At 48.1% G+C, this 15910-nt stretch overlaps 1 protein-coding gene across 1 annotated transcript; it reads left to right on the forward strand.

The window, feature by feature from the left end:
• Positions 1-278: 278 nt before the first annotated feature.
• SELENOV (selenoprotein V) lies at positions 279-8117 on the forward strand. The gene is made up of 6 exons (XM_019978619.2): positions 279-1190; positions 2656-2680; positions 2811-2864; positions 2977-3051; positions 3146-3245; positions 4973-8117. The coding sequence occupies exons 1-5, from the start codon at positions 289-291 to the stop codon at positions 3233-3235; spliced, it is 1146 nt and encodes a 381-aa protein (XP_019834178.2). The 5' UTR covers positions 279-288; the 3' UTR covers positions 3236-3245; positions 4973-8117.
• Positions 8118-15910: the final 7793 nt, after the last annotated feature.

A 15910-nucleotide genomic window follows, 5' to 3' on the forward strand; every position in this document is an offset into this window, starting at 1 on the left:
GCTAAGTCGCTTCAGTCGTGTCTGACTCTGTGTGACCGACCCCATAGACGGCAGCCCACCAGGCTCCGCCTTCCCTGGGATTCTCCAGGCAAGAACACTGGAGTCGGTTGCCATTTCCTTCTCCGATCCCCGGCTCGGCGGTAGAATCCGCGCACCCAATGGAACCCAGCGCAACAGCGCCCCATTGTGGTCGCTAGAATCCCGTGCGGATGAGGCTCTTCCCGCCCCAAGGCAGGAGGGTCGGGAGGGATCGCCACCCCGGCTACCGGGGGTGCGCCCCGGGACCCCATGAACAACCAGCCGCGGACCCCAACCCCTACTCCGGCCCGGGCCTCGACTCCGGTCCGGGGTTCGACCCTGCACAGGACCTCCATTCAGGTTCGGACTCCGACACCTGGCCCGGACTCGGGCCCGACCCGGATCACGACTCTGCTCCGGACGCCGGCTCTCATCCGGACCCTGACCCCCATCCGGACCCCAACTCCGGTCCGGACCCCAACTCCGGTCCCCCCCTCAACTCCGGTCCGGTCCCCAATTCCGGTCCGGACCCCAACTCCAGTCCCGCCCTCAACGCCGGTCCGGACCCCAACTCCGGTCCCGCTCTCGACTCCGGTCCGGCCCCCGACTCCCGTCCGCCCTCCGACTCCCGTCCGGCCCCCGACTCCTGTCCGGCCCCCGACACCGATCGGGACCCCGACACTGATCCGGTCCCCGACTCCGGTCCAGATCCCAATTCCGGAGCCGATCCCAACCCCGATCCCATCTCGGGTCCTGATTCCTCCCTTGGAATCCTTCCCCGACTCGGCTCTGCCTTCGGGCCCGCCCCTGGAACTTGAACCCACGCTCACTGTGTCACCTGCCAAGAATCTTGAGCCAAGCCCTGCCAAGAATCTTGAGCCAAGCCCGAGGGTGAAGCAAGTTTCATCAGCCGCCAATGGATTTCCTCCCATCCAAGAGGCCCTTCCTGCTCTTACTCCATTGGCCACCGATTTACGGTCCCCATCCCTCGGGTCCCCTCTGAGGACAGACACATCGACCACCAATTTGATAGCTTCTTCTTCTGGACATGTCCCAGGGACGCCCATCCTAGGGGCCATCCAGGCCATCTTACCGGTTCCTGCCACCGCATTAGCTTCCATCAGTGGGAACCTCAAAGAGGAAAACAAGATCATGATTCGAGTGGTTTACTGGTAAGGAGATGTCCCTGCCCACACCTGCGGAAGCCTCTGGGCCTGCCATTCTCTTTGGGACCCGAAAGCTCTACGTTCATTCATTCACTCTCCTGCTGCTGCGGGGCCAGGCCTTCAGGAGACAGAGGGCTGAGCCAAGCCATGTTTTCCTGGGGTTGGGGCAGGAGATGGGGGCAGGAAGAGGGAAGAGGAGGAATGGGAGAACTTCAGAGGCTGAGGGCTTAGAAACAGCCTTTCTTGGGAGGTGGGTCTTAGGCTGCAACTTCTCACTGATGAGGCTACCAAGTGGGGTGGGGAGGGTCTGATAGAAGTAGGGGGATCAGGATAGCAAGGGAAAGGGGGCCCACCCCATACAAAGGCCAGAGGGGTCCACATTTGTGATCCCAAAGCGGAATCTTTGTGTCAATGACAAGAGTAAACAGCAGTGACCTTCCTTGACTTCCTTGAGACCCAGGACTGAATGTGGCCGGGGGTGAGGCTTTGTCTTCCCCTCCAGTCCCCCAACCCCTCCCGCCCCCGCCCCCATGTGGTGGTCTCTCTCTAGCTCTCTCTCCAGCTCACTGCCTCTTTCCCTTTCCCCTTGTGATGTGTAGCTCTTTCTCCTTCTATCTCTCTTTCCCCCTCTCCCCCACCTCTCTTTCTCTGCCCATCTCCTCCTTCTTCTTCTTCCTTTTTTGGTCAAACTTGTGCTGCATGCAAAGCTTCCCTGACCAAGGATCAAAGATCAAACCCACACACTCATCAGTGGAAGTGTGTAATTTTAACCACTGGACCACCAGGGAATTCCCCATCTTCTTTCTCTTTCTCTGACTCCATGGATTCATTCATTATTTTATTCACTGAACAACCATTTATTCAGCACCTGCCATGTGCTGACCCTATTCTCAGCATCAGAGACACAGCAGTGAATAAGACAAAGATGCCTGTGGCACTGACATTCTGATGTGGAGGGGCAGAAATGGGCAATAAACACACCACATGGCAAGTTATCTAGTATCTTAGAAGGTGACCAGTGCTATGGACAAAAGGCATCTTGTGGGGGGTGGGTGTCACAGGTTAGCTGGAGTATCCTCAAGGAGGCAATACTCGACCAAAGATCTGAAAGAGGGGCGAGAAGGAGCCTTTGAGCTACCAGGGAAAGAGTATTCTGTAGAGAGACCAGAAAGTACAAAGATCCTGAGGCAAGGCATCCCTGGAGTTTTGGAAGAAGGGCTAGGAGGTCCCTGTGGCTGGAGCCAGAGGGACAGAGGGAAGAGATGGAGCAGAGAGGTGATGGGGGTGGATCCTGTCGGGACTTGTGGACCACGGGGAGGACTGTTATTTTTGTGTTAAGATGCTTCTGAGCAGGGGAGGGACGAGATCTGACTTAGCTCTTCACAGTGTCTCTCTGGACTTCAGGGGATTCTAATGATGTATCTTCCTTCCACCTCTCTCTGCCTCCCTCCTCTCTGTCCTCGGCCTCCAGTGGCCTCTGAAGCTACAGCCTGCGGGTAAGTAGTTTTGGCTTTGGAGGTTGGGGGAGTTTGGGCCACGATGTCTGGAAGGGGTTCCTGTTTTCCCTCCTCTCAAGACCTATGACCCTGTGATCCCATGACCACATATCCCATCTCCTCCCCACAGTACATCCTATTGAGAAAGAGTCTGGAGCAGCAATTTCCAAACTCTCTAATCTTCGTGAGTGTGCTGGTGGCTTGGGAGAGTGGGGGGCAATCGGGGCTCCAAGACCCCCCAAAGGACTTGGAGGGGCGTTCTTTGCCTCTGCTAACCTCCACCATTCCCTCCCCAGGAGGAGGAAATATCTGCCCAGGCTACAGGGGAGTTTGAAGTGTTTGTGGATGGGAAACTGATACATTCAAAGAAGGTGATTCTGAGCAAGGTTCTGGACAGGGAGGGAGGCTGGAGCTCCCAGGGGGTGAGAGACCTACATGTCTGTGCTCTTTCCCTTCTGTGCCCAGAATGGTGATGGCTTTGTGGATGAGGTCAAGCTACAGACAATTGTCAACCTGCTCAATGAGGAGTTCAAGAAAAAGGTAGCAGGCAACTAGTGGGCTGGAGGTGAGATGAGGGCAGTGAGGTGGGAGGGGTGGAGGTTGGACCATGGGTGGGCGGGCAGGCAGAAGGCAGGGTCCTGCCTTGGAGTCAAAGACACCTTAGCCCCAGTTCTAGCTCAACCAGTCCTCACTGTTATAATCAGGTTAAGTTATCTATATCCTTTTCTGAGCCTCAGTTTCCTCATCTGTAAAATGGGGTTGTTAATTCCATAAAATGCTTCTTATAAGGTAATAAATAGTGCATGGCTTAGCGTATGTCAGAGTATGCTCAGCGTGTGTCAACTATACAGTTTTTTTTTTAATAACTTTTTTTTAACTTTTAGTTGTAAAGCTGTGCTGTGGCAGTATGTGACAATAACAGCATGTGTCTTTTCACCTTAATGGAGTTAATGAAATTAATACATTAAAAATTCAGTTATTAGTCCCACTAATAACTAGTCCCATTTCAGATGTTCACAGCCACATGTGGCAGCTGTATTGGACAGTGCAGATACAGAGCATGGAATCAATAATTGCATAAAGTCCTATTGCTAATGTTGTCTTAATGTTTTAAAGCATAGACACAACCATTTATTTTCCACCAATACTGGATTTTTAAAACCACTCACTACGTAGATATTTGTAAGCTGCTACTGATTCAATACTTTGTCTATTGTGTATCTACTTTACAATTATTTCCAACTTTATTGAAGTGTAAGTGATGCATGAGAAACAGTACATGTTTAAAGCACACAAGCTGTTGAGTTTTGATAGACTCGTCATAAGTATACCATAAATCCCAGCAAGGATTCCCATTGGCATGGATTAAGTTACATGTCCATCTCTGAATGAATCACTCAGGGCCAAGGGAATGTCACTACACTGCTATCATTGGCCCGTCTTGAGTCACGTGTCTTTAACCTCACTGGATTTCATTTTAGTCAAGTATTTCCTGAGTACCTACGAGGTGTGATTCTAGGTCCTGGGGATGATACAGTGGTGAACCAAATAGACACAAACCCTTGGCCTGGTGGAGCTGACAGTTGATGGAAGACAGTGAACAAGACCTTAGGTGAAGAGAAGGCATTTCATTGCTTTTTATTTCTTTTTTTGGCCGCACCATTCAGCATGTGCAATCTGTTCCTCTGTGCTGTCCTGTGCTGAGTTGCTCAGTCATGTCCGACTCTTTGCCACTCCCGTGGACTATAGCCCCTCAGGCTCCTCTGTTTATGGGGATTCTCCAGGCAAGAATACTGGAGTGAGTTTCCATGCCCTCCTCTCTTAGTTCCTCTACCAGGGATCAAACCTGTGCCCTCTGCAGTGGGAGCGAGGAGTCTTAACCACTGGACTTCTAGGGAAGTCCCTAGAAGGTACTTTAGGAGATAAGTGATGAGAAGAAAAATAAAGTAGGGAAAGGGCTTTGGAGGCTGCTGGGGACTTTTTGCAACTCTAAGTTGAGTGGTCAGAGACAATCTCATTGGGAAGGTGATATTGAAACACTTGAAGGATGTAAGGGACTGAAGCATGTGGATATCTAGGGGGAAGTATTCTGGGCAGAAGGGACAGAATGTGCATGGGCCCTGCGGTAGGAGTGTGTCTGGTGTGTTTCAGAAATGTCAAGGAGACTCTGGCAGGCATTATAAGCCATGGAAATGGAAAATCTTAGAGGTCCTGAACATAGTAAGCCCTACAAATGCTATCTTTTTTTTTTTAGAGTTATTATTTTTTTTCTTTCTTGTTTCCCCATTTCAGGAGCCTCAGCAGGATGGTGAGAAGGGCTGAAATGATGTCAAGTCAGGTCCTTTTCTGATGGCAGCTGGGACAGGGTCAGGGAGAAGTGAAGAGGGAAATACAGAGTCTGCCTCCCTGTGTTCTCGTCTGATTGCCACTGTCCCCGCACTCACTTCTGCCGTCTGGGGAAGTTGCCTGCTACGGTGCTCCCAGCATCTCCTGGACCGGGTGGGCGGGGGCGGGGAGGCCAGCTTGGAACAGAAGGCTACTCCTGCTGCTCCCCACCTGGTGTAGCCTCAACGTTCTCACACTGTCAAAGTCAATTTCTTTCTTTTGTGGGATCTTTATTTCCTGTGGCCTGGTTTGGAATTTGATTGGCATTTCATTGATTGGCATTCCCATTCCATTGGCATTTGTTGGGGTTGAGACAGAAATAGGAACGGTGAGAAGCCTCAAAAGACATTCCAAACTTCCATACATGTCAGTGTTCACTTTCTAAACCCACAGATCTTAGAATGTCAGTGCTGGGAGGGGTCTCAACTATCTGGGAGAAGACCATTCGTGCATTCAGTAGGCATTGATGAGCCCCCTGCTCACCATCTGGCTCCGTGGGGTCAATAGGCATGTGCCAGAAGGTCCAGTGCAAGGCGTGGGAGTCAGACCTTTATCATGGACCTGCTGTGTGACTTCCAACAGGGGACACTACCTCTCCAATTCTCAATTTCTCCTGCAAAATGACCGTCATGCTGCTTAATTGTGAAATTTCCAAAGTTTTATACAGGATACATAGGTTTCAGTTAGAAGTAGATTTTTGAGGACTTTCCTGGTAGCTCAGCTGGTAAAGAATCCACCTGCCATGCAGGAGACCCCAGTTCGATCGCTGGGTCGGAAAGATCCCCTATAAAAGGGATAGGCTACCCACTCCACTATTCTTGGGCTTCCCTTGTGGCTCAGAGGGTAAAGAATTCACCTGCAATGCAGGAGACCTAGGTTCAATCCCTGGGTTGGAAAGATCTCCTGGAGGAGGGTGTGGCCACCCACTCCAGTATTGTTGCCTGGAGAATCCCCATGGACAGAGGAGCCTGGGGGGGACTACAGTCCATGGGGTCGCAAAGAGTCCAGAACGACTGAGCGACTAAGTACAGCGCTGGTGGTCCAATGTTTAAGAATCTGCCTACCAATGCAGGGGACCTGGGTTTGATCTCTGGTCTGGGAACTAAGATTCCACTTGCTGAGGGGCAACTAAGCCCATGAGCCACAACTACTGAAGCCTGCGTGCCCGAGAGCCCTTGCTCTGCAACAAGAGAAGCCACTGCAGTGACCACACACCACAACTAGAGAAAGCCCACGTGCAGCAACAAAGACCCAGGGCAGCCAAAAGTAAGTAAAATTTTAAAAGTAGACATTGGTTAGGATGGCTCTTGCCTTCGAGTAACAGCAAGCTGGACCGTCAGTGGCTCACAAAATATATGCTCAGTCGCTTCAGTCATGTCTGACTCTGCAACGCTATGGACTGTAGCCCACCAGGTTCCTCTGGGATTCTTCAGGCAAGAACCCTTGAGTGGGTTGCTGTTTCCTACTTCAGGGGAATCTTCCTGACCCAGGGATTGAACTCGTGTCTCTTATGCCTCCTGCATTAGCAAGCAGGTTCTTTACCACTAGCGCCACCTCAGACAATAGAAACAGCAAATGATTTTGATTTCAAACTGATAGGAGAGGGCTGAGTTCAGCCAGCTATCCAGCTCTGCCACGGGGAGCCCAGAGTTTTTCTCCACTTCTTTTCTGCCATCATCAGTGTGTGATGATGTGTTGGCTTTGGAGCTCATGCATGTGGTTTCACTGTTGCATCCCTACCGGTTATGTCTGTTTTCCAGGCAGAAGAGAGTAGAAGGCAAGGACATGCCCGCTGGATCACTTTATTAGGAGAGTAAAACTTTCCCAGAAGCCCCGCTCAGTCTTCTTTTATGACTCCAAGACAATGCCCCGCCCCCTGCCCACCCATCCACCCACAGCCCAGCCTGCACCCCTCCCCACTCCCCTCCCACAGCGCACCTCCAGTTCACCAGTTGCTTTCTACCTTTTCCTGATCTCATTAATAATGCGTACAGATTTTCTGCAGCCTGGCCTCATCCACAAAGCTGTCTGGATCATGAGAACAGGGAGTGATTCAACAGAGATTGAGTAGGGATAGGAAGCAACAGCTGGGGGCGCCATGAAGCCCCCATCCTGATATATTCACTAGCGTTGGGAGCATGTGAGTGAGAGAGCAGTGGATGAATCAAAGGGTTTGACTCTAGAGTTCTTAATATGTCATAAAGTGAAAGTGAAGTCGCTCAGTCGTGTCTGACTCTTTGCGACCCCATGGACTGTAGCCCACCATGCTCCTCCATCCACTGAGTTTTCTAGGCAAGATTACTGGAGTGGGTTGCCATTTCCTTCTCCAGGGGATATTCCTGACCCAGAGTTTTTTTTTTTTTTTTTTTTTTTAAGTTTGAGAAAGTTATGATTATCAGGATTGTATACATGATCACAATCAAAACAAAGAGATAAACCAAAGAATAAGACTTTTTTAACCCTCCTGAAAACATAATAAATTACAATTTCTGGTCAAATGTTATTCCTATGCTATATTCATTTTGATCTCATTTTCCATTTTATACTCTGGCATTTATTTTCTTTTTTTTGTTTGTTTCAATTAGCATTTATGACAAAATTGAAAGGTAAGTTTTACAAGTTTTGTCGACCTTGTGTTGCTATCATCTGTAAGAATAAGGATCATGTACCATTGTGATTGAGATAAATAATTACGATTGAGATTGAATACATATTAGGATTTGTAGTTACTTGCAGAAAAGTTATTCATATTTTGGACCAAATTTCTTTTACACAATTCCAAATTATGTTTTCAAAAGCAAATTGCAAAACAAAATGCACTTCTTTAGTTCAAAATCATCTTGTAAAAGGATTCTTTCATGAATAAGGATATATCAATTCAATTTATTGGTGTTATTCCTTTTTTAAAAATTTTATTTTATTTTTAAACTTTACAATATTGTATTGGTTTTGCCATATATTGAAATGAATCCGCCACAGGCATACATGTGTTCCCCATCCTGAACCCCCCTCCCTCCTCCCTCCCCATACCATCCCTCTGGGTCGTCCCAGTGCACCAGCCCCAAGCATCCAGTATCGTGCATCGAATCTGGACTGGTGACTCGTTTCATATATGATATTATACATATTTCAATGGCATTTATTTTCTGAATATAGTTACATATAATATTTTGTGTTAACTCCCTAGTCTTAATACCACAAAGTCACCTGTTTTACTGGGTGTATTTTTATCATTTAGAGTAGGATATGCTTGTTAATAAGCCAGTTATACTTCAGTAACTTTGTGAATACAAAGACACTGAGAAGTAAGAACAAATAATGGAGTTATTATTTCACAGATCCTCATTCAAGTTCAGGAAAATTACTTTCAGAAAGCTGCAATTCTGCCAAATATAGTCTATGTTTAAATGGAAACTGAAAGAAAAGTGAAATTACTGGAAGCCTTTGACGGTTCACTAGACATTGTGTGCTTTCAATAGTTCAACACTGTTATGCTTGATAATCAAGAGTAAATTAATAGGCCAACATTTTTAAATGTACAGTTTAATTAAGGTATAAGGTATATAAACAATCAGGTAAGCTTATAGAGAAGCTGACCAAGATACATAAATCAGGAGATATGTGTCCATCTAAATTTTCTATTCATCTTTTTTTTTCTTTTTACAGAATATTTATTAAAGTTGTTTAATATACAATTTCTCATTTGTCATTCTGGAAGTCCTTTTTTAGAAAGACTCTTCTTAGATGACAAACAGCAGCCACATTGTCAGTGATTATTCTGGTCCTCCACTTTGGATAAATTCAATTTCTTTTTGAGACACGAGTTTCCTTCTGTATCTCTGAGGTAAAGTTTTTATTATCTCTGCGGTGTCTAGCAGAGAAGGCAATGGCACCCCACTCCAGTACTCTTGCCTGGAAAATCCTGTGGACGGAGGAGCCTGGTAGGCTACAGTCCATGGGGTCGCTAAAAGTCGGACACGACTGAGCGACTTCACTTTCACTTTTCACTTTCATGCATTGGAGAAGGAAATGGCAACCCGCTCCAGTGTTCTTGCCTGGAGAATCCCAGGGACGGTGGAGCCTGATGGGCTGCCGTCTATGGGGTCGCACAGAGTCGGACACGACTGAAGCGACTTAGCAGCAGCAGCAGCAGCGGTGTCTGGTGGACCCTGATGCATCAGCCAGTCTGGCGATTTACTTCCCTTAGAATGCTGTGAAATTAAAGAAGTATGAGATGGTAGTCCCGCTGATCTTAGAACTTCTGATACATTTGGTTTAGGAAGTCTCTTCTGTCAGAGAACCTTATTAATGGAGTCTACCTGAACGATCCTGCTGGCAGACGCCATCTTGCTGCCCACCATGACCCCCGAGAAGGCGCAGCTTCCGGGGCGCTGGCGAGCCGCGGTTATAACAGGAGTCCTGGGCGGCTGGGGCCCCTGACCCAGGGATTGAACCCGGGTCTCCGGCATTGCAGGCAGACGCTTTTACCGTCTGAGCCAACAGGGAAGCCCAATATGTCATATGATAAATACAAGGAACCATAAGGTAGTATTTTAATAAAGGTTTTTATTGTAAGCAGAGTTCTAAGGTGACCCTCAAAGGGTCTAAGGTGACCCTCACTTTCGAATAACCCCCATCCCTTTTTTTACAAACAAACATGTTTGTTTATTTGGCTGTACCTAGTCTTAGTTGCAGCACAAAAGATCTTCATTGCTGCCTGCGGCATCTTTAGTTGCAGTAGCATCTGGAATCTTTTTTTAATTGCGGCTTGTGGGATCTAATTCCCTGAACAGGGATTGAACCCAGGCCCCCTGCACTGGGAGTTGAGCCTCTTAACCACCGGACCACTGGGGAAGTCCTGGGTTCAGTTACTGTTCCTTCATTCCTGGTGGTTCTTTATATTTTCTAGCTCTTTTGTTAAAAAAAAAGTCTGATTTCTCACTCTGTATACCTGTTCTCCTAAGTTCTTTATCACCTTTGTGATAATTACCCTGAAAACTTTCTCAGGTAGATTGCCTATCTCCACCTAGTTCTGGGGTTTTATCTTGTCCCGCCATCTGGGACGTGGTCCTCTACCATCTCATCTTGTGTAAGTTGCTGTTTGTCTTTTTATGTATGTGACAGATCAGTTAACATTTCTTTTTTTCTTTTCTTTATTTTTTTAGTTTTTTTTGAACATTGAGTTATTTTTCTTTTTTAAAATTTTATTTATTTTTAATTAATTTATTTTAATTGGAGGGTAAGTACTTTACTATTGTGGTGGTTTTTGCCATACATCGACCTGAATCAGCCATGGGTGCACATGTGTCCCCCCATCTCACCCCACTCCTGCCTCCCTCGGCACCCCATCCCTCTGGGTTGTCCCAGAGCACCATAGTTACATTTCTTGACCCTGGAGCAGTGACCCTCTGTAGGAGGCAGCCTGTGTGTCCTAGCAGAGCACTCCCCTCTCATAAACTAAGATATATGCTCTAGGGGTTCCCCCTAAGTGGGCTCTGTGGGTCTTTCTCTGTGTGGGTAATCTGATAGGCTTGGTTGGCCCCTACTCTGGTTGGTTGCCAGCCCCTGACTTGTGTGAGTGCTGCTGGCTGTTGTTTGGCGGGAGCAGGGTCTGCTCGTGAGGTGGCTGGTTGCAGATTACTAGGCGCCCCAGGGCCAGCGCTGGCTCACTGGTGGATGGAGTCAGAGTCCTGAGGACTCTGGGGCTGTTGCCCACCCACTGGCAGGTGACGCTAAGTCCTGGGGTTAGTGCCAGACTGCTGGCAGGTACAGCTGGCTCCTGGCATCTGGTTGCAGTGCTCAGGGATCCCAGAGCTCATTTCAGATCATTGATGGTGGAGTAGGGGTGGGGGGTGGTTCCTCACACCATTGGATATGAGGTCTGGGGTGTCCCAAAGGTTCATTGGCCTGCTAGTGGCTTCTGGGGCCAGAGTAGGGTTCTGGCCTGCACTGTGAGATCATAGCTTTCTCTCTCTTTCTCTCTCTTTTTTTTGGCTGCGCTGGGTTTTCATTGCTGCGTGCAGGCTTTCTCTAGCTGTGGAGAGCAGGGGCTGCTCTCCAGTTGCGGTGTGTGGGCTTCTCATTGCGGTGGCTTCTCTTGCGGAGCACAGGCTCTAGGGTGCACCGGCTTCAGTAGTTGCGGCTCATCGGCTCAGTAGTTGCTGTTGGTGCTACTGGTGCGAGGCTTTGCACCAAGGCCACGGAAGCAGAGCCCAGAACCAAGGTCACCTCTGAAACGGACTGACCACCCCTTTGTAACCTTTCCAAAAGCCCCCTGATCATCACTAACAAGCTGCCTGACTCCCAATTAGGCAAAGATGCCCACTCCAGTAAACACCCTATGGCACACCACCCAACCACCTAACGCAACCTTCCAGCAGGAATTTTCTTTGTCTGGAGGCTATGAAAGTTGGCTAGTAGCCCACGAAAGGCTTCGGCTCTCCCTTGAGCTAAGCCTGCCGTTTTAACAGCATCTCCTGTTCTAATAAACTCTCCTCTCATTCTGCTTTGTGTCTGGAAATTTTTTTCCAACCCGAGTTCCAACCAAGACAGGTGGGACGGTGCCCCTGCCCTTTAGTTGCCTGGCCAGAGGCATCCAGAACCTACGCCCCACAGGCAGCTGGGCAGGGCCAGGTTCTAGCACCAAGGAGCCAACATGGCAGCCTCCATGCTCTCTTGGCCAAGTGCTCCTCAACGTGTCTGCTACTAATGTCCGTGTTTCCACTGGGAGCCATAGTCACCCCACCTCCGCAGGAGACTCTCCAAGACCAGCAGGTAGGTCTGGCCCAGGCTCCCACCAAATCACCGTTTTTGCCCTGGGTCCAGTGCAAAGTGCCTTTTTAAAGGGACATCTCCACCTCCCCAAGTCCTGTGGGGCTCCTGGAATCCCGCACTGAAGTGAAGTGTTAGTTGCTCCATCCTGTCTGACTCTTTGTGACCCCATGAACTATAACCCACCAGGTTCCTCTGTCCTTGGGATTCTCCAGGCAAGAATACTGGAGTGAATTGCCATTCCCTTCTCCAAGGAATCTTCCCGACCCAGGGATTGAACCTAGGTCTCCTCCATTGCAGGCAGATGCTTAACCGTTTGAGCCACCAGGGAAGCCCTGCTGAACTTTAAAGCCAAATGCTCTGGGGGCTCCTCTTCCTGGTGGCGGTGTCAGGGGTTGGGGACCCTGATGTGGTGCTCAGAACTCTCACTCATGAGGGAGAGCCTCCACAGTACATCTGTTCTCCAGCTTGTGGGTTGCCCACCCTGCGGTATGGGATTTGATGGTATCATGAGTCTGCCCTCCCACCTGCCTCACCATGGTTCCCTCCCTAAGTCTTTTTAAAAGTATGTGATTTTTTCTACTTACTTGGCTGCACCAGGTCTTAGTTGAGGCAGGTAGGCTCTTTAGTTGATGCATGTGGGATCTAGTTCCCCGACCAGGGATTGAACCTGGGCCCTGGCGTCTTAGCCACTGAACCACCAAGGAAGTTCCCCTCCCTAGGTCTTTTTTTTTTTTTGGCCCCACCGTGAGACATGCTGGATCTTAGTTCCCTCACCAGGGATTGAACCCGTGCCTTATGCAATGGAAGCACGGATTCTTAACCACTGGACCACTAGGGAAGATCCCATTTGGTAGGCTCCACCTCCTTTTCATTGATGGCTGTTCTGCAGATAGCCGTGACCCCAGCGTGCGGGTGAGAGGAGGTGAGCCCAGGGCCTCTCCACTCTGCTGCCTTGGCTGCTCTTCTATTCTTCCTTTTTCTTTCTTTTTATGAGTTGGAGTAGACCCAGGGTTATAATGGTGCCCCCTCCCAAACCCATTTTTGTTATTTTGGTTTTGATGCTCTGTTCTACTTGACAGAACAATTTCCAAACCACATGATGGGGTCACGGCCCATCAGGGTCATAAGGCTAAAGAGGCTTCATGTAGCACCTTGGCAGCTGTGTTGGTGGCCTGATGTTCAGGCCTCCTCCAGAAGCCTGTCCTTTCTCCTCCTGGATGAGCCAGGGCTGGCTTTTCTTTTTCCCCACACTGCTTGGCTTGTGAGATCTTAGCTCCCCAACCAAGGATTGAACCCCGGCCCTTGGCAGTGAGAGCACAAGAGTCCTAATCACTGAACTTCCAGGGAATTCCCTCCTATTATTTCTTTTTTTTTTAAATATAAATTTATTTATTTTAATTGGAGGCTAATTACTTACCATATTGTAGGGGTTTTGCCATACATTGACATGAATCCGCCATGGGTGTTCCCCATCCTGAACCCCCCTCCCACCGTATTATTTCTTTAAATAAATTCTCTGCCCTCTTCTGTCTTCTCCTGAGATACCCACTCCCCTAATGTTGCTGTTGCTAAAACAGATAGCCCTCCTAGAATTTCCTCATTTAAAAAATCTGATTGCTATTTTCTCTTCTACTTGTATTACTTATAGATTTCTATCTTCAAGCTTGCTATTGTCTTTTTCAAACATTGTGTGCTCTATGTCCAATGTTTTCTGGTGTATTCTTCATCTCATTGACTGAGTTCTCCCGCTCCAGAATTTCTAATTTCTCTTTAGAGTTTCAATTTCTTTGGTAAAGTATTTTGTCTGTTCATTAATTTTAATCCCGAGTTCACTAAACTACCTTTCTGAATGTTCTTGTAGCTCTTTGATTTTCTTCATAAACCTATTTTGAATTCTTTACCAGTGAGATCTCAATACTCTTTGCGACTTCAAGTTTAGTTTCTGGAGGATTGTCATTTTCTTTTGCGTTACAGTGTTTCCGTGGTTCTTCATGGTTCTTGACGCGTTGCTCCTCTGCCGTTGTATCTGAAGTAGGGGACCCTTTTCTTCTTGATGCTAACGATTTAACAGGTTAGAAATTGAGGCGTTTCAGGGAGTTCCCTGGCGGTCCAGTGGTTAGGACTCTGAGTTCTCATTGTCAAGGGCCATTGTTCAAACTCTGGTTGGGGAACTAAAGTACCGCGAGCGAGGGGAAACCGGCAAGAAAAAAATTGAGGCGTTTCTCCCGTTTTCCAGTAGGTGGTGCTATAGCACAAGGTTTGGATTTCTTTTCGGCGCTGCCTCTGGTTACACTGGCTTTTTCCACCTTCGATTGCTTTTACGGTTGCTCCAAACCCTCCTTATTGCTCCTTGTGCCTCTGGGGTCACTGATGCCTTGTTTCTGCCAGTATTGCTGGTATCGCCGCCTGGGGCTCGGAGACTGTGGGCTCTTCCCTTGGTTTCGGGATCCACGCTCCTTGCAGACTCCGCCCCTGAGGGGAGGGCGAGGGTGGCGGGGAGCTGGGTTGCACCTGGCTCCTCTGCCGTGTCCAGGGTTGTAAGGTTTGTCCCTGTATAACCCCTTCTACGTCTACAGATGTGTGGAATTCTCTGGACACCTGGTTTGATGGACCGAGGTGTCTTTATTGTGAATGTTTTAGTGGTTGTAGATTGAAGAGGAGAGAGAGTTTTTCATCTGCCAAGTTGCTGATGTCATTCTTCTGAAACAGTTATTTTTCGTGCCTGCTTCAGTCGTTTCGGTTGTATCCAACGCTTTGCGACCCTATGGACGGACTATAGCCCGTCAGGCTCCTCTGTTCATGGGATTCTCCAGGCAAGAATATTAGAGTGGGTTGCCATTTCTCCTCCAGGGGATCTTCCTGACCCAGGGATCCAGCCTGAGTCTCCTGCATTCTTTACTTACTGAGACACCTGGGAAGCCCAGCTATTTTTCATTAAATAGTTAACATGTAATTTTATTTATTTATGGTGGCTGTGCTGCCTGGCTTGTGGGATCTTAGTTCCCTGACCAGGGATTGAACCTGGGCCCTTGGCAGTGAACTCGAAGTGCCCTAACTACGGGTTGTTGTTTAGTTGCTAAGTCAGGTCTGACTTTTTTGCAGCCTGGTGGACTGTAGCCCGCTAGACTCTGTCATGGGATTTCCCAGGCAAGAATACTGGAGTGGGTTGCCATTTCCTTCTCCAGGGCTTCTTCCCAACCCAGGGATGGAAACTGCATCTTCTGCATGGATGGGTGGGTGGATGGCAGGTGGATTCTTGACCACTGAGCCACCAGGGAATTCCCTAATGATTTTAAAAAGATTTTAAAAATGAAGCAAATACATATTTTAGAAACCTTAGGCTTAATTTCTGATACAGTAAATATTGATGGACATAATGCACATAAACAAGAGCTCTTTGGTGTTGTCAATAATTTTTATGAGTCTAAAGAGGTTTATAACCTCAGATATGCAGATGACACCACTCTTATGGCAGAAAGTGAAGAGGAACTAAAAAGCCTCTTGATGAAAGTGGGAGAGGGAAAAACTTGGCTTAAAGCTCAACATTCAGAAAATGAAGATCATGGCATCTGGTCCCATCACTTCATGGCAAATAGTGGGAAACAGTGGAAACAGTGTCAGACTTTATCTTTTTGGGCTCCAAAATCACTGCAGATGGTGACTGCAGCCATGAAATTAAAAGACGCTTACTCCTTGGAAGAAAAGTTATGACCAACCTAGATAGCATATTGAAAAGCAGAGACATTACTTTGCCAACAAAGGTCCATCTAGTCAAGGCTATGGTTTTTCCTGTGGTCATGTATGGATGTGAGAGTTGGACTGTGAAGAAAGCTGAGCGCCGAAGAATTGATGCTTTTAAACTCTTGAGAGTCCCTTGGACTGCAAGGAGATCCAACCAGTCCATTCTAAAGGAGATCAGCCCTGGGATTTCTTTGGAAGGAATGATGCTAAAGCTAAAACTCCAGTACTTTGGCCACCTCATGCGAAGAGTTGACTCATTGGAAAAGACTCTGATGCTGGGAGGGATTGGGGGCAGGAGGAGAAGGGGACGACAGAGGATGAGATGGCTGG

The sequence above is a fragment of the Bos indicus genome, chromosome 18, assembly GCF_029378745.1.
Source record: "Bos indicus isolate NIAB-ARS_2022 breed Sahiwal x Tharparkar chromosome 18, NIAB-ARS_B.indTharparkar_mat_pri_1.0, whole genome shotgun sequence".
In the NCBI taxonomy this organism is placed as follows: Eukaryota; Metazoa; Chordata; class Mammalia; order Artiodactyla; family Bovidae; genus Bos; species Bos indicus.